The sequence below is a fragment of the Salmo salar genome, chromosome ssa28 (genome assembly GCF_905237065.1).
Source record: "Salmo salar chromosome ssa28, Ssal_v3.1, whole genome shotgun sequence".
NCBI lineage: Eukaryota > Metazoa > Chordata > Actinopteri > Salmoniformes > Salmonidae > Salmo > Salmo salar.
The window spans coordinates 19,156,538-19,172,493 of NC_059469.1; the positions used below are offsets into that span (position 1 = coordinate 19,156,538).

General features: G+C 43.4%; 3 protein-coding genes across 10 annotated transcripts in view; 1 reads left to right on the forward strand and 2 right to left on the reverse strand.

The window, feature by feature from the left end:
• Positions 1-538: 538 nt before the first annotated feature.
• On the reverse strand, positions 539-5,600 carry lsm12b (LSM12 homolog b). Its single transcript, XM_014179851.2, has 5 exons — positions 5,250-5,600; positions 2,722-2,855; positions 1,995-2,104; positions 1,336-1,462; positions 539-1,181 (listed from the first exon to the last, which is right to left on the reverse strand). The coding sequence occupies exons 1-5, from the start codon at positions 5,374-5,376 to the stop codon at positions 1,089-1,091; spliced, it is 591 nt and encodes a 196-aa protein (XP_014035326.1). The 5' UTR covers positions 5,377-5,600; the 3' UTR covers positions 539-1,088.
• Positions 5,601-5,703: 103 nt separating this feature from the next.
• g6pc3 (glucose-6-phosphatase catalytic subunit 3) lies at positions 5,704-8,407 on the forward strand. The gene is made up of 6 exons (XM_014179850.2): positions 5,704-6,080; positions 6,472-6,578; positions 6,774-6,864; positions 7,031-7,149; positions 7,367-7,508; positions 7,651-8,407. The coding sequence occupies exons 1-6, from the start codon at positions 5,863-5,865 to the stop codon at positions 7,991-7,993; spliced, it is 1,020 nt and encodes a 339-aa protein (XP_014035325.1). The 5' UTR covers positions 5,704-5,862; the 3' UTR covers positions 7,994-8,407.
• A 1,890-nt stretch (positions 8,408-10,297) lies between these two features.
• The window catches only part of tanc2b (tetratricopeptide repeat, ankyrin repeat and coiled-coil containing 2b), a 253,028-nt gene continuing 247,369 nt past the window's right edge, over positions 10,298-15,956 (reverse strand). For all 8 annotated transcript variants that reach the window (XM_014179855.2, XM_014179852.2, XM_014179853.2 and 5 more), the window contains 2 exons: positions 15,693-15,793; positions 10,298-15,486 (listed from right to left, as the gene is read on the reverse strand). In XM_014179855.2, coding sequence (XP_014035330.1) covers positions 13,152-15,486; positions 15,693-15,793 — 2,436 coding nt within the window. In that variant the 3' untranslated portion in view covers positions 10,298-13,151. The remainder of the gene's footprint in view (positions 15,487-15,692; positions 15,794-15,956) is intronic.

Below are 15,956 nucleotides of genomic sequence, written 5' to 3' on the forward strand. Positions count from 1 at the left end.
ATCCTTTATCCATTTGAATAATTAATTGAATGTCCAGGTAATCAAGGGATTCTGTGAGGACAGTTCTCTAATCAAATCTATTCCAAAATAACCAGAGAAATTCTAATTGCAGTGTTGTCAAATTATAGCAAATGGGAATGATTGAACAACTTATGTGATAGATAATTTTACTTATATGCCACCAGTGCCACTAACATGTTTTAGTTGGTGTATAATGGGTGGCTTGCCAGGTATGACCATGCACATTGAATACAGTCATGATTAAACGGTAGCCTACTGCAGCCTTGTGAAACCAGACCGATCTCGTGATAGCTCACATCCGGTTTCACTCCACGTGAAAGTAAACGTGAGCGCAGTGTCCAGTCTGGTTTCACGAGGCTAGGCCTACTGCACTATTGAGTGACCATTCTTTTGCAGAGACAATTTGTGATATTCTACAGTTCCATATACACCAAGTCATAGCAAAAATTCAAGTCCTACAAACAGAAAATAAATTATTTGTTTCCTTGCCTTGCAAAAAGCGATTGAAATTACAGTATTAGTCAGAATTTTTGTTACTTTTATTTTAGAAAATGTATTTTTAAAGTGTGGCATTTCAAGTCACATTTTGTTTAAAATACAGAAAACAGACAATTGTAGAACATGGATACAGCAAAAAGGAAATGACAGAAAATAAAGCTAACAAGCCTTTCTGACTGCTCTATTTTCTCTTTCTGAAGAAATGAAATTGAGAAGGAGGGTGGATGGGGAGGACGATGAATGGATGGAGGGGGGGGATGAGTGAGACGATGATGAAGTTAGTTAAAGGAAACTATGGTTGCTTCATGGTTTATGTTTTAAATTATTTATAAAGTCTAATTTAAGATTAACTCTTTTCCTCTTTATTTTTTTGTTGTCTTTTTCATAAATGGTTTGATCTTCTGGAATACCAGGGCCCCTCAGCGCTGTATCTTCCTGGTCTCTGACACCGAGGGCTAGGAATGCCAACCTTGTCCGGCAGTGGGGACACACTGCCAGCCGTGCAGCCTTCCTGTCCCCCGCCGTGTTGCCTACCCTGGCTGGCCGGACCCACGCTGCCCTGTGCCGACTCAAGAAGATAAAGTGGTGTCCTTCTGTGTTTGCTGTGCTTGTGAACGTTGCATGGACTTCTGCCTTTCCACGTCTCTAAAATGTTTCTCAACCTACAGAGGGGAAGAACACTTGATGCATGATCCAATTCTATATGCCATTGTATCAAAAGTTATTTGTAAGAAATAAAAGGGCAAATGATATTTAAAATGTATCATAATTCCACAACAATGACAGATGAAGTAGTAGTAGGTAGGTGATACTCACTATTTTGCGTACATGACTTAAAGCGCTTCCCTCTTTGCCTTTGCAGTTATCAGCCTGGTATGGTGGCGAAATTACAACATCGTCCATGACCAGTATGTTCTTCTCCTGCCATTTACAGTCTTTGATGCTGCAGAACACAGTGCACATCATTAGATTAACACCTGGAAACATTTAACTGGTAAAACAGTCCCTGACCTTGAGCTGAGGAGTCAAGTCTATTTAAACAATGTGTTCTATTCTGATGTTTCTAAATAAAGCATTGTAATAATTGTATTCATTTATGGTTGACCAATCACACCGGTATAAATTCTGCACCTGCATTGTGGGGAAAAACTGAGGTGTCGGATTAGATTGTCGTTCCCGCTTCTTGCCAATTTAAACTAAGCTTAAGAGCCAAATCAGGTCAAGACCTCAAACGTCACCTGCCTAAACGTAGCCAGTATGACTGAAAAAAGGCGATTCAGTAGGCTCATTTCCATGGACAATGACGAAAATGGATCAATAAACTATTTTTTTCCTACTACTTCAATTTTGTCCTCAAATCAACTGCCCATATTAGTTAGCCAGTAATTCTTAATCGTATCCTACTCCACCCACTGATTCTCTGCCCCTCAGGAATTAATCAAGTTCATTGAATAAACATTTTACAAGGCACTTACGTTTTGTGAATAGTCTGGAATAGCAGCTGGCCCTCCGCAGAAACCCCAGCACTGATTGCATAGGCTTGGGACAGCTTGTCCTCCTTCTCTGACCGTGCCCGATTGGCAAGCTGGGAGGAAGATGGCAGAGAGGAGAAAGTTAGGGGATCCGGAGTAAAAGGCACTCAACCAACGTGAGTCGAGGTGCAACCACAAACTATAAGAGCATTTGAAGGGAATAGGCGTGAAACGCAACTCTCGCCCTCAATTGAAAACACAATTGACAACCTTGACCAGAAACATCAAATCGAATTTTATTGGTCACATACACATGGTAAGCAGATGTTAATGCGAGTGTAGCGAAATGCTTGTGAGTAGCGAAATGCTTGTGAGGTGAGAACGTTGACAAGGAAGATTTAACAATGACTGACACAGATGGGTGGTTATTTGAGACAGGTGACAAATGTAGCTCATGTCATCATCATAAGTAAACCCACACTGGGCCTGTTAATATTTAGTTTTCCATACAAATATGCTAATCATAAGCAATTTATGAAGACCGAAGCATAGGCTACACTAATAGTCATTTAGCAGACTACAAAAACTTCTGTTCTACCTGATAATGAATTGCATCAACCTGGTATCCCAGGTCTAAATGAGTCCTTGATTAGTGGGGAAGAATGTAAAAAAAGCAGTGGAACTGGCTGAATTTGAGGGACCTACAGTATGACAGCAGATGAGGGCCTACCTTGCTAACATTCAGTGACGCTAGAGGAGGAAGAGTTTCAGTGCGGTCATTTATTATATCCACTTCAGAAACATAGGCTAAATTGATCAGGATGACGTCGTTGAGGTTTGGCTTCCCACTGGAGGGAGCACATTCTGGGAGGAACTCAAGTCAAGGTAAACAAACTGTAAATGTAGTAACATGCACACATGACAGTTGGTGTACTAGACTAGAGCATCAGTGACATTCAAAGAATCTCAAGACATGGATAAATAGAGTTCACATTCTTGGTATATACAAAAACACCCCATTATATCAAAGTTCCAGACAGCATGCATACATCCACATACTGCTATAAAACTACCTGAGCAAATAGAAATTATAATGGGCAGGCGCATACAGATGTCATGACATTTTAAGTTCATTGCTTTGAGCAGAGTAGGTGTGCATAAAAAATTAAATAAAACATATTTCTGGAACTAACACTCGCACTTAACTTTTTTCTTACTAGCTCTGACTTTGCTGATAGCTACTTTGAGAAAAAAATGTACTTACTGTGACTGTGGTATGTGGTTGTCTCACCTAGCTATCTTATTAAGATGAATGCACTAGCTGTAAGTCGTTCTGGTTAAGATTGTCTGCTAAATGACTTAAATGTAAGTGTAAAATGAAAATTGCACAACTGAGCATTTGGAAGGAATAGGCATGTCGCTCACGTGAGAGTCATGCCTATTCCTTCCAAATGCTCTTATGATTTTTTTGGTTGCACCTCATCTCACGTTGGTTGAGCGCCTTCTACTCCTCTACAGATATTTGACTGAGCAAGTATGACATCACCATCCGCAGCATTAGAATCTTTAACATTGAAATATGATGGTCTATTATCCCTATTAAAATGTAAAATATATCAGACAACATCAACACCATAGCTCACTGTAATAGAGTGGTAGACTGAGGAAGTCTCACTTGCCAGACGTTTGGCACTCCACCAGCGGCTGTAGTAAGACACTGAGGTAAGGTTGGGTCAGGTCTATCAGTCAGTGGCAGTACTGTCAGTCAGCTGAAATGACAACCAAGGTCAATGCTGCCACCTGTAGTAGCCTGGATCAACATACACAAGTCATAGCATGGCAATGAATAACAGCAAGCATCCTAAAGAAGGTTGAGGCATGAATGGAACAGAATAAAATAATGCACAACATAAGGCACTAAATGAAGAGATGGTGTGTCCTTCCACAATATAGGACTTAGCTTAGTATTGAACGTCTAGGCCTAAATACTGAAAATACACACATTCTCCTGAAGGTATATCTATCACCTCTGGATAGCTTGTAAAAAATTGCCAGGAAACATGGCAAAATGCTGGACATCCCTCATCAGCGGTGCGGATTGGTCACTTCAATCATGACATCTAAACAAAACACAGATGCTATTCTATTCAGCTCTTCATCCACAAAACATTCAATCACATACTACAACAATGGCTTTAACCAAAAGGAATGAATTGCCACTGTGGTTAAATTTTTACTTGCTTTGTTCCTGATGGGGTCTTTACGGTCTGCCACAATTTGACACCAACCGGTTCTCTCCTACTCAATTCAAATGCTCTGTGGGTGCTAAATTACAGATCCAGTCTCAGTGGACTGATATAGCTAGCAGAAAAATATATAGTTGAATGGCTAGCAATAGAAGCACGCATGTGACAACCAGTCACTGGAGCCCATGCAAGGTGGTCCCACGCCCACCCTGAGGAGTGTGGATTGCGAAGAGAAATATCCATAGCTTTTTCAGCTAGCTACGAGGTGTATTGAAAAGCCATAGTCGGCCAACATGATTAGCTTGTAAGTTAGCAAGCGTTATGCCGTTTCTGTCAGAATATGTAACGTCACTGACTTTGACAAATCAATCATTCCATGAGAGTTAGATTTGATGACTGACACTTACAAATATCAAACATAAAGACAGCCAACATATTACGGGACCATTTGGCGCTGTCTAAAGCTAGCTAACTAACTTGAGCTACCTAGCTGCTAGTTAGCATAGAGGTGCAATGAAATTCAGTGTTGCCATTTTTTATTGATATGTATGCAATCAGTCAGGTGGTCTGTTTAAAAACAGCCTCTGCGATGGTCAGTTGGCTAGTTAAGTTAACTATCTTGCAAGACTGTCACGCTAGCCAATATCAATTATACCATTTACAGTTAGTGAATCTGCCATGATGCCATGCCATACTGGATTCTGCCAAATAGTGATCCTAGTCGAGGATCAGCAGTTCTACCACGGATCACAACACATGTAAAAATAGCTAAGCACTAAAAGCTAAAAAAAACATCAACATTAACCAAATGTAATACAGATGCAGGAGCGTACGACTCAGACAATCTTAATGAATTGTATTACAATTTTTCATGGGGTAATACAAAGCTAGCTAAGCAATTCGGCTAACTACGGTACTACTAATTACGCCTGCGCGGATCACTATTTGACACATGCCCTTGCAGGCAAACAGGCCAATGATACAATGGCATCCTAAAATTGAGAAAGGATACTCAAAGTCAACATCTTGGACTGGTAGTCGAAGGCCACCACCTCTCCTTGCAGACGCTGGCCCAAGCAAGTGAGACAAGAGACATGGCTTCCGACGCTAAAATACTCCCCCGGTCCAGGAGCCGCCATCTTCTCCGCCAGGAAACCGGAGCGCCAGTCGTACGTCAAATTAGTACGTGAGCTCGTCACTTGGAAGACTTCGGGGCTTGTCAAATCACGTAGTTACGTCCCATCTCACGATTTTCATTAATTCCACCGTTCTGTAGTTAGCTAGTATTTTAGCATTACATTAAGATTTTTACCAAGAATAGTATATTATAGGGTTTCCTCTCTAAAGTAAAAAAAAAAAAAAGGAGAGACACTCTCTTTCTGATTGGGAGGCATTAACTGATACCGATGGAACAGTTCCATGCAGTTACCATTCCAACAGTTCGATGCCTACCATCAGAACATCAACATGCACCTGCAAAGTTTGTCCCATTCCTCCCCCTGTTGTCAAGATTCAGAAATGCTTCTGCTGCAAAATATTTCCGTCCCGTCTATCACGCCATCAACCAGAATATCGTCACAATATCATCTTATTTGGATCCTTGATATTGTGTATTCACTTTAATTATGGAGGCCATACACACCCAAGGTATTTGGATGGCTGAAGCACTTCAGCAAAGAACGAAGAGCCAAGACAAACTTTGGTTGATTGCCACTCACATTGGGGATCCCAAAGCTGCCTTCCTTCTCGTGTTCCCCTTGACTTACTTTCTCAACCGACGGACTGGATTTGCAGTTGTCTGGGTGGCTGCTATTTCGGAGTGGCTTAATCTAGTCTTCAAATGGTAAGAGTAACGTCTATTTGGTCCATTATGCTTTTAAAAATGTTCAATTAACTTACCGGAAGTCTCGGCCCTATAGCTCTGCTGTCCGATGAATGCTTGATAAACTCTAAGAAAATCAACTATTCTGATCTAAAGTAATTATTTTACAAATCCAATGTTTCACTTACATTCTTTAACGCATAAACATTTATTTATGGTGCGCATATTACAAATACATCTCTGATATTTTATGCAACACGTTTGGATTCGTGGCATGTCCTTTTCTATTATTGGTCCGACGGTAAAACAAACGTCGGAACCTTAAAGAGTTGGAGGATGTAAGTATAAAGTCAAACATATTTTGACCTTCTGTGGTGTACATTTTCAATTTAGAATTTTAATTCCAATGCAGGATGCTCTTTGGGGAGAGGCCATTCTGGTGGATTGGAGAATCCCGTTTATTTGAGAAAAACCCTCCCAAACTCCAACAGTTTGCCTCAACTTGTGAAACAGGTCCAGGTTAGTGAGATGTAATACATTATTCCAAAAGCTTGGAATTCTCGTACATTTACAGCAACAAATCATCCAAATATTGTGCACATCATTTACTTGACCAGACAAACTGACTGTGAATTTACAACCATCGGTAATAATGTAATACCACAGTAATAGCACCCTATTTGACCAGTGGTGTTATTCCTCTCCATCTCTCAGGCAGTCCATCTGGTCATGCAATGGTAACAGCAGCAGTGTGGTGGGTGATGGCCTCATCCCTGGGTTCTCTTCTCTACTCCTACACACGCAGGTCTGACCATTAGTCAAATATATTTTCTATTTGTATTTTAAATGCAATAATTTTTTTATTGACTAAGGCAATCTATATTGTAAAATCTGTGTGAGCATGTTTGACATGGTTATTAAATAACCATTTTCATTGTCCATATTTGTTTTTACCCCCCAATCTATTTCAGCATGTTGCTATCAGCGGTTCCATATGTGCTGTATCTGCTGGGGTTAGTGGCAGTTGGCTTCTCTCGCATCTTCATCCTGGCACACTTCCCCCATCAGGTCATAGCTGGCTCTTTGACAGGTCAGAATCTACCTGTACTGTCTTGCGGAACTTTATTCAGGGGGATATAATCATTTGTTTTTTGTCGTGGGAGTTATGTATGTACAATACTGTACTTGATGTGTATAACCTACTGTATCTAACTTATTCTAAGGTTAACAAAGTTTTGTTAGAATATTCTAGAATTTTAGAACATCGTCTTCATTCTGAAGTGAGTGTCCCCAACTCTTTTCTTCAGGGTTCATTCTTGGGGTAGTTCTGAGCCGTCAGGTTCCAGAAGGTCGCCCTCTGGTGTTTTTTGTGAGTTCCAGCATTGGGCTACTCCTCAGTGCTTTCCTAATCCACTCAGGACTGACACGGCTGGGCTTCGACTTGTCCTGGTGAGTCTAGTCTACCCAATGTTTTCCCATATCATAAAGAAAATAGGGAATGTGATTACATCTATTTTAAAAGCAGCTTGCCTCATAACAGCTATAGCTCTAATTGCATTTAATATCATTTTTAACATTTTCAATTTCCAAGGTCCATTGCATTGGCTAAGAAGTGGTGCTCCCATTCAGAGTGGATTCGACTGGACACAGCCCCGTTTTCCTCACTCACACGGGACTGTGGTGCTATCCTGGGCTTGGGGCTGGCCCAGTACTGGAAGCCAGGTGGGTACACTCTCCCCTGTGCTCCACGTGCCCTGTGTCTGGCCCTCTGCTCCATGGCTCTCTACCATGTCCATCGACTGCCTCTACCAATCCAACCACAGCCCCTCTTCTACTTCCTGTTCTTTATCAAGTTTACCATCGTGCCCCAGGTGGTCATGATCTATGTACCTGGCTTTGTACACCTCCTTACACACAAAAAGAAAAATGATTAAAATGACACATTCCTCGGAAGTTCAACTCTGGACACTGAGAGAAACGTTTCTTTAGGTACTTTTCTTTTCATACACACTCCTGTATAAATGGGGAAATTGATGGCAATATGGGTGTTGAATTCTAAGGAAGGTGTCAGACAAATGCTGAATGGCAATTTTTCTGCTGATGATTGAAGATTGTATCATGCCCATTTGCAGGATATACAGTTGAAGTTGGAAGTTTACATGTACCTTAGCCAAATACATTTAAACTCAGTTTTTCACAATTCCTGACATTTAATCCGAGTAAAAATTCCCTGTCTTAGGTCAGTTAGGATCACCACTTTATTTTAAGAATGTGAAATGTCAGAATAATAGTAGAGAGAATTATTTATTTCAGCTTTTATTTCTTTTATCACATTCCCAGTGGGTCAGAAGTTTACATACACTCAATTAGTATTTGGTAGCATTGCCTTTAAATTGTTTAACTTAGGTCAAATGTTTCAGGTAGCCTTCCACAAGCTTCCCACAATAAGTTGAGTGAATTTTGTCCCATTCCCCCTGATAGAGCTGGTGTAACTGAGTCTGGTTTTTAGGCCTCCTTGCTCACACACACTTTTTCAGTTCTGCCCATTCATTTTCTATAGTATTGGGGGGGGGGCTTTGTGATGGCCACTCCAATACCTTGACTTTGTTGTCCTTAAGCCATTTTGCCAAGCATACTTCCAAAGTTGTGGCGTCATTGTCCATTTGGAAGACCCATTTGCGACCAAGCTTTAACTTCCTGACTGATGTCTTGAGATGTTGCTTCAATATATCCACATAATTTTCCTTCCTCATGATGCCACCTATTTTGTGAAGTGCACCAGTCCCTTCTACAGCAAAGCACCCCCACAACATGACGCTGCCACCCCCGTGCTTCACAGTTGGGATGGTGTGCTTCGGCTTGCAAGCCTCCCCCTTTTTTCCTCCAAACATAATGATGGTCATTATGGCCAAACGGTTCTATTTTTGTTTCATCAGACCAGAGGACATTTCTCCAAAAAGTACGATCTTTGTCCCCATGTGCAGTTGCAAACCGTAGTCTGGCTTTTTTATGGCTGTTTTGGAGCAGTGGCTTCTTCCTTGCTGAGCGGCCTTTCAGGTTATGTCGATATAGGACTGGTTTTACTGTGGATATAGATACTTTTGTACCCGTTTTCTCCAGCATCTTCACAAGGTCCTTTGCTGTTGCTCTGGGATTGATTTGCACCTTTCGCACCAAAGTACGTTCACCTCTAGGAGACAGAACACGTCTCCTTCCTGAGCGGTATGACGGCTGCGTGGTCCCATGGTGTTTATACTTGCGTACTATTGTTTGTACAGATGAACGTGGTACCTTCAGGCGTTTGGAAATTGCTCCCTAGGATGAACCAGACTTGTGGAGGTCTACAATATTTTTTCTGAGGTCTTGGCTGACTTCTTTTGATTTCCCCATGATGTCAAGCAAAGAGGCACTGAGCTTGAAGGTAGGCCTTGAAATACATCCACAGCTACACCTCCAATTCACTCAAATTACGTCGATTAGACTATCAGAATTTTCTAAAGCCATGACATAATTTTCTGGAATTTTCCAAGCTGTTTAAAGGCACAGTCAACTTAGTGTATGTAAACTTATGACCCACTGGAATTGTGATACAGTGAATTATAAGTGAAATAATCTGTCTGTAAACAATTGTTGGGAAAATGACTTGTCATGCACAAAGTAGATGTCCTAACCGACTTGCCAAAACTATAGTTTTTTAACAAGACATTTGTGGAGTGGTTGAAAAACGAGTTTTAATGACTCCAACCTAAGTGTATGTAAACTTCCGACTTCAACTGTAGGCCAAATGTTTTTGGTGTTATTTTGTCTCAGCTTCTACGATGTGTCTGTCATTTCAAGCTATGTAAATAGCAGTGTAACCTTCTTCCTCCTTAGATATGTAACCAGCAGTGTAGCCTTCTCACTCCCTAGCTATGTAACCAGCAGTGTAACCTTCTCCTTCACATATGTATGCAATATCTCACTTTGTTTAGTTACAATTTGATTGACAAATGATCTGTAAGTAAAGGTAAATGGTGCCACATTCTGGTTAAACCTAATCAATTAATGACTCTGTTACAATCAAGTAGGCTAGTGTGCTGTTCCCTCAGGCGGGAGTTGATGTTATGCTTGGCATGTAACATTAAAGAAATAAAAAATGACCTGACAATGAAAATGTAAGGATTACTGTATGCTACATAAGCAGCTATTCATATCATTCACCTGGAAGATCAAAGCAAATAAATGACATGCATGCTGGATGTTTTTCAGTTGGTAACCATTTATAAATGTTATTCTTCAATACATAGGTTTGACTGTACAGATTACAATCAGTTATCATGAGATAAAAACACACAATTTTTATTATTTTTAATTAAACTTATCACAGCGCTCTTAAAGCTCACATTTACAGACAAAAGAACTCTGCTCAGCAAGCAAATACAATAAAATAATAAAAATAGAACGCTTCAGAGTTTTGCGTTGTGTCTGGCTGGAGGGAAAGGAAAAGGATATTCAGGCATAACAACTTCATTACTCTTATCCCAAATCGCAAATGTATAACACAGGCCAGATTCAGGACACTGTATGTGTTTCTGTTTGAGATCATGATTGGCGAAATAATCAAACATGCATCTGAATATTTACAACCAACTAATTTACATAAAAAGTTGAAAAACAAAGTCCGTCAAAGTCCTTTTTGAAAGAATAGTACAATTCCTCTTACATACAGTAGGGTCTTACATTTGTCGAAATGAGCTATACTGTGGGTTGGGAACCATTTGAATGGCAGACAAGACCCAAATGGAAGCTGTCCATGAAGCAGTGGCAACTGACTGAACTACTTTCACACACCCATTGTTTTTATACTCTAACATGGCAAGTATAAAAATACATTAGTCATGAATACAACCTTTACATTTTTCTCTCCAGGACTTTCCCATGACACGGAAGTTAAGTGCTTTGTCACTGGATTTGGGGCCATTTGATTGACTTTGTCAGTCAATAAGTTACACACACACATTATAATTGAATTGAACAGTAGCTATAAGGAAACTGCAAAATAGAAACATTTCCACTTGTGGTACAGATAAAAAAAAAAAAAGCCATTTGTGTACGAGACCTGTCTGTCTATGAAGGGATCCGGGGTTGGGTTGATGGGGATATACACATATTTATTCTTCATGTTGTCATTCATTACTTTGCAGATCAGAGTTCCTATGATGATGAGTCATCAGTAATAATCCATTATCACTGGTCAGAAGAAGTTCCACCTGACCTGACCTCCATTCATCCAAATTCAGTAACAACCACAACTAAAATAAAGTAATTAAAATACATAAAGTGCACCCTTAGTTAAGAACTTTACAGGCATTTAGTGCAGACATTTATGAATGAAAACTCAGTAAAAAAAAGAAAAGCAAATATGATGCAGATACAAAAGAAAAATGTCTTTAACAGTGGTTTCAAATCAAATTTTATTTGTCACATGCTTCGTAAAAAACAGGTGTAGACTAACCGTGAAATGCTTACTTACGGGCCCTTCCCAACAATGCAGAGAGAAAAAAAATGAAATAATAGAAAAGTAATAACACAAGGAATAAATACACAATGACTAACGATAACTTGGCTATATACACAGGGTACCAGTACCGAGTCGGTTTGTGTGTCTGCGTTCAATAGTTTTTAATTGCAAAGAAAACTTCAAATATTCCTCACATTATTATATTCTGTATATGATTTATGTTTTTTATATATACTTCTATTACCAGGAACTTCAGAAGGGGGACATCTCCAAACTTTGGTATTTGTATGACTTTCTCTGTCCTCAAACCAATGACAATGACCTATGCATAATAACAATGGATCAATGAAAAAATAAATATATTTCACAAAACTAAACCTCTTATACCCCTTTAAAACACTGCAAAGTTATCCTAGTTGGAAGAAAGACGAATAACATTCAACGAGTACAACGCAGCGTAATTATTAGGAGTCATTTATTGGTTGAACTATTCTCTAGAGGATGTTTGTAGAAGGCCATGGCAGTAACAATTTAACTTCAAATGAAAGGCAACGTTATGTGGTATGGTTGAGTGAAAATACCACAAATATAACATAACAAGCCCAATATTTCGAAAATAACATTTGACATTGAGTAATTTTAAGTTTGTAAATGTCCCTTATCCCCTGCCGTAGTTGTGGGCGTTCATGTGCTTATCGGAACTTCCTATTTCAGAGTTGAAATTATCAAAAGTTATATGTGTAGAGCTTCATCTTGGATGATTCTGATACTTTCCAAGTTGGAAACTCATGTATCATTTTTCTACAATGAGTTTCCCTAGTCGGAAATATCAGAGTTTCCCTGGCCGACATGTCATGAGTGCAGCATAAATCTTCAAAACCTGTCGTTGCATGACTAGTAGGACGAAAGGCTAACAACAGGGCAAAACAGAAATAATACAATCCAAATGCAAGCTATGTTATGTTTTTATACGTATATACATTATATAGCTTAATAATAAATATTATACTTTTTTTCTCTAAGCACTGTCAAGTTGTAATTTCCATTTACAGTATTGAACATATTAGTATTGTATTACGGAGTCTAGCAACCTTGAATAAGAGCACACTTTGTATTTTAAGGATAAAAGATGGTAGATGGTTAGAGTCCACAGGTACAGTAAGGTAAGGGCCCCCAATTTCACTCTCACCACCCCACACAAGGGGGAGGAAGTTGTGCCGTACCCCCCCTTCCCCCCCCCCCCTATAAAAGTGTTAGGGCCTCTGACCCTGGGTGTGATCAGCACTGGCCCTGTCATCACCTTTCAATGTCATATCTTTCTATTTCGATGTGTGCAGAGTTGAAGTTTAACAACAAAATAGTACAATCTCTCACGTATTAATATTTAGTATCTATGTACTGTATGACTAGACCTCTACCGCCAGTGTGTGCCTGTTGTAGACACTGCTTTCTGTGTTAGTGGAGCTGTACTCTGTCTTTGTATTATGTGCTCCTCATCAATGTCAGACAAGGTCACCAGCACAACTCAACTTCCCCCCTCCCCCTTTCCTCCCCTCCCACTCACACGCCCAGTTCGGCCGTGGACTGGACATTCACACATTCGACTCCACAAAAGGTCTCTTTGGTTTGATGGGTGAGGTGGGGCCCTGCCTAGAGTCACGGGAGATATCACGGGAGAGCTGTCGGTACATGTTGTCCTGGTAGGCCTGAGCTACGGGCAGAGTCCTGGCCACTTTCACGTCTGGATAGGTGGGCACCTGGCTCACCCTCTCCAGGATGTCCCCTCCTCCGCCCCGGGAGCCACCGTTGGCCAGCTTGCCCAGGGAGGACTGCTGCTGCTGGGGGTAGTAGTCCTCCTCCAGGAGTTGTCCGTTCTGGGCGTTGTTAGTCTTGTTGTAGTAGGCGATGTTCCCCAGCGAGGTGGGGGGGCTGTAGGACGAGCCCTGCTGGATCAGCTGGCCAGGCGACGTGGGGCTGATGCCAGAGTCCATGGAGGTCATGGCCCAGGGCCGCTGGGACGAGGGCTGCTGCAGGTACTGAGTCTGGTGAGTCCGCGCCGTCTTGTCTATGATGCCCATGAAGGGCGTGGTCCGTGAGCGGGTGCCCTCGCCCTGGTACAGCCCCCCACCACCTCCCTGGGCCGGCGAGATTGGGGAGATGTCATCGTTACAGGAGTGCTCGTATCCCTCGTAGCCCTCGTAGGCCACCTGCAGCGGGATCTCCATCCCCTGGATGGAAGAGGAAGGCCTGAAGCCTGGGGCTAGATTACAGCTGGAGCCCCCCGTGGAGATGTTGTTGCTGGACGGGGAGAAGCGGAGGCCCACGCTCTGGGAGTGGATGAGGGGCCGCGGAGTGGACATGTGCGGTTTGATCTCCGGGGTAGTGGCACTGATGGGCCGCCTCACCATGTGGCCGATCTCTGGCGATCCCAGCTGGCACTGAGGCATGGCACTGTTCTGACGCTCCAGCTCGTGCTTGGCGACAGGGTAGTAGGCGGCCGACTGGCTGCGGCTAATCTGGGGAGTCTGGCTATAGCGGACACCCCCCTGGAGCTGGCCCCCTTGTCCCCCCCCACTGCTGGCACGGTAGGCAGAGGAGGGGCGCTGGGTTAGCTCGTCCTTCATCAGGCCCTCTATGACCCCTCCTCGGCCCCCATGCTGACAGAGGGCCCCAGCTGAGAGGCTGGACTGGGGCATGGAGCGACCATCCAGGGAGGGCTGGTACATCAACCGGCTCTGGCTCTCCATCGGCACGTCCATGGAGCTCCCCTGGTAGCGCATGGGGTGGCCCATCTGGCCATATGCGTTGCTGGGCTGGTTGGTGCGAACAATCTGGGCCATGGAGGGCTGGAGACGCAGGCCCTGGTGGTGCAGGGAGTCCTGGTGGTGCAGGGAGACCTGGTGGTGTAGCTGGGCCTGGTGGTGCTGTTGGGAGACCTGGTGGTGCAGTTGGGCCTGGTGGTGCTGGTGTGTCTGGAGGGTGTCATGGTGCTGGGAGGCCTGGTGGTGCAGGGAGGCCTGGTGGTGCAGGGAGGGCTGTGAGCTCAGCTGGAAGGACCTCTGGCTGCTCATCTTGGACAGGGGAAGCTGCTCCTGCTGGTAGCGCACCGGAGAGCCTGACTGGGACCTGTACAGACACACACTCTCCACCGGGGGGCTGGCTCTGTACTGGCTCTGTACCCCACCCCGACGCAGGGGGGAGAGCGGGGGGCTCTGGTATCCGTGGTCCATCCCCTGCCCCACTCCTCCATTGCCTCCCATGGGCGGGGGGCTGAAGTGGTAGGTGGTCTGGTGGACTGGGGAGGTCTGCGGAGGGCTGTGTCGATAGTGGGAGTTGTGGTGTGTGGGGGAGAGGGAGGGGGGCGACGGTGGCTGATAGTTCTGGCTGCCGGGGGAGGACATAGAGGTGGGGCTGGGGTGACCATAGTCGTAAGCCTGGCCCATGGGGGAGCCCCCTGACAGGTAGGTCTGGTCCTGGTGATGGTAGGGGTGGTGATGGTTGGTCGGAGAGAGAGGTGGGCTCTGGATGATAGGCAGACTGGAGGGGTTGGAGCGGGGCTCCCTCTCGAGGGCCAGACCCATAGAACCCATACTCCCCATAGACATGGCCTCCAGCTCCTGCTCCAGATAGTCCTCGTCCTCAAACAGATCCTGGACCGGCTCCATGTCCTCCAGCCGAGGCTCCGGGGGAGGGGGGAGCTCCAGGGGGAGGGGGAGGGAGGACAGGGACATCTCCTCCTCCTCTCCCTCCTCTGGGGGAGGCGATGGGGGAGGAGATGGGGGAGGCTCCAGCTTCTGTGCATCCTCCTCCTCCTGGGTGAGCTGTTGACACTCCTCCTCTACTCGCTGCAGGAGGCGCTGGATCTCACAGTGGTTGGGGCTCTGCTTCATGGCTTCATTCAGGTCCTCCAAGGCCTCAGGGAACTGTCTACAAATCCAGACAAGAAGGAAAGATACGACAGGGTTGGAAATGAGGAAAGGTTTTTAAAACACAAAATGAACACATTTTAATTAATTGGTCAAAAAAGAAGGAAAACTGTTTTATGAGAGGCTGAAGAAGATAAGAGGGTGAAGCAGAGTATGTAAACTATTCTACAGTAGATGGATATCAGGGATGTGCAGGGATATAAATACCTGCTACTACGCTTGGCACGGGCTCTGGCATAGTATGCTTCGTAGGATTTTGGTTTCAATTCAAGCGCCTTTGTAGCAAACTCCTCAGCCATCCCAAAGTCCTGAGAGCAATAACAAGTGATCCATGAGTCAGATACTTACAGAATATTACTGGGGTAAAACAGAGGTAATGTTATAGGTACAGTACTATAATGATTATCACCTATACTTTTACCATACTTTACACTATTATATATAGATAATATACTATGGATGGCCCATAGG

Bases quoted from the DNA above. Each gene is read 5' to 3' on its own strand.
- lsm12b (XM_014179851.2), bottom strand. From the start codon at position 5,376: ATGGCGGCTCCTGGACCGGGGGAGTATTTTAGCGTCGGAAGCCATGTC. The intron at 1,463-1,994 runs GTAAGTGCCTTG...TGTGTTCTGCAG, and splicing joins TTCCAGACTATTCACAAAAC to CATCAAAGACTGTAAATGGC. The intron at 1,182-1,335 runs GTGAGTATCACC...TCCCCTCTGTAG, and splicing joins TAAGTCATGTACGCAAAATA to GTTGAGAAACATTTTAGAGA.
- g6pc3 (XM_014179850.2), top strand. From the start codon at position 5,863: ATGGAGGCCATACACACCCAAGGTATTTGGATGGCTGAAGCACTTCAG. The intron at 6,579-6,773 runs GTTAGTGAGATG...TCCATCTCTCAG, and splicing joins AACTTGTGAAACAGGTCCAG to GCAGTCCATCTGGTCATGCA. The intron at 7,509-7,650 runs GTGAGTCTAGTC...TCAATTTCCAAG, and splicing joins CTGGGCTTCGACTTGTCCTG to GTCCATTGCATTGGCTAAGA.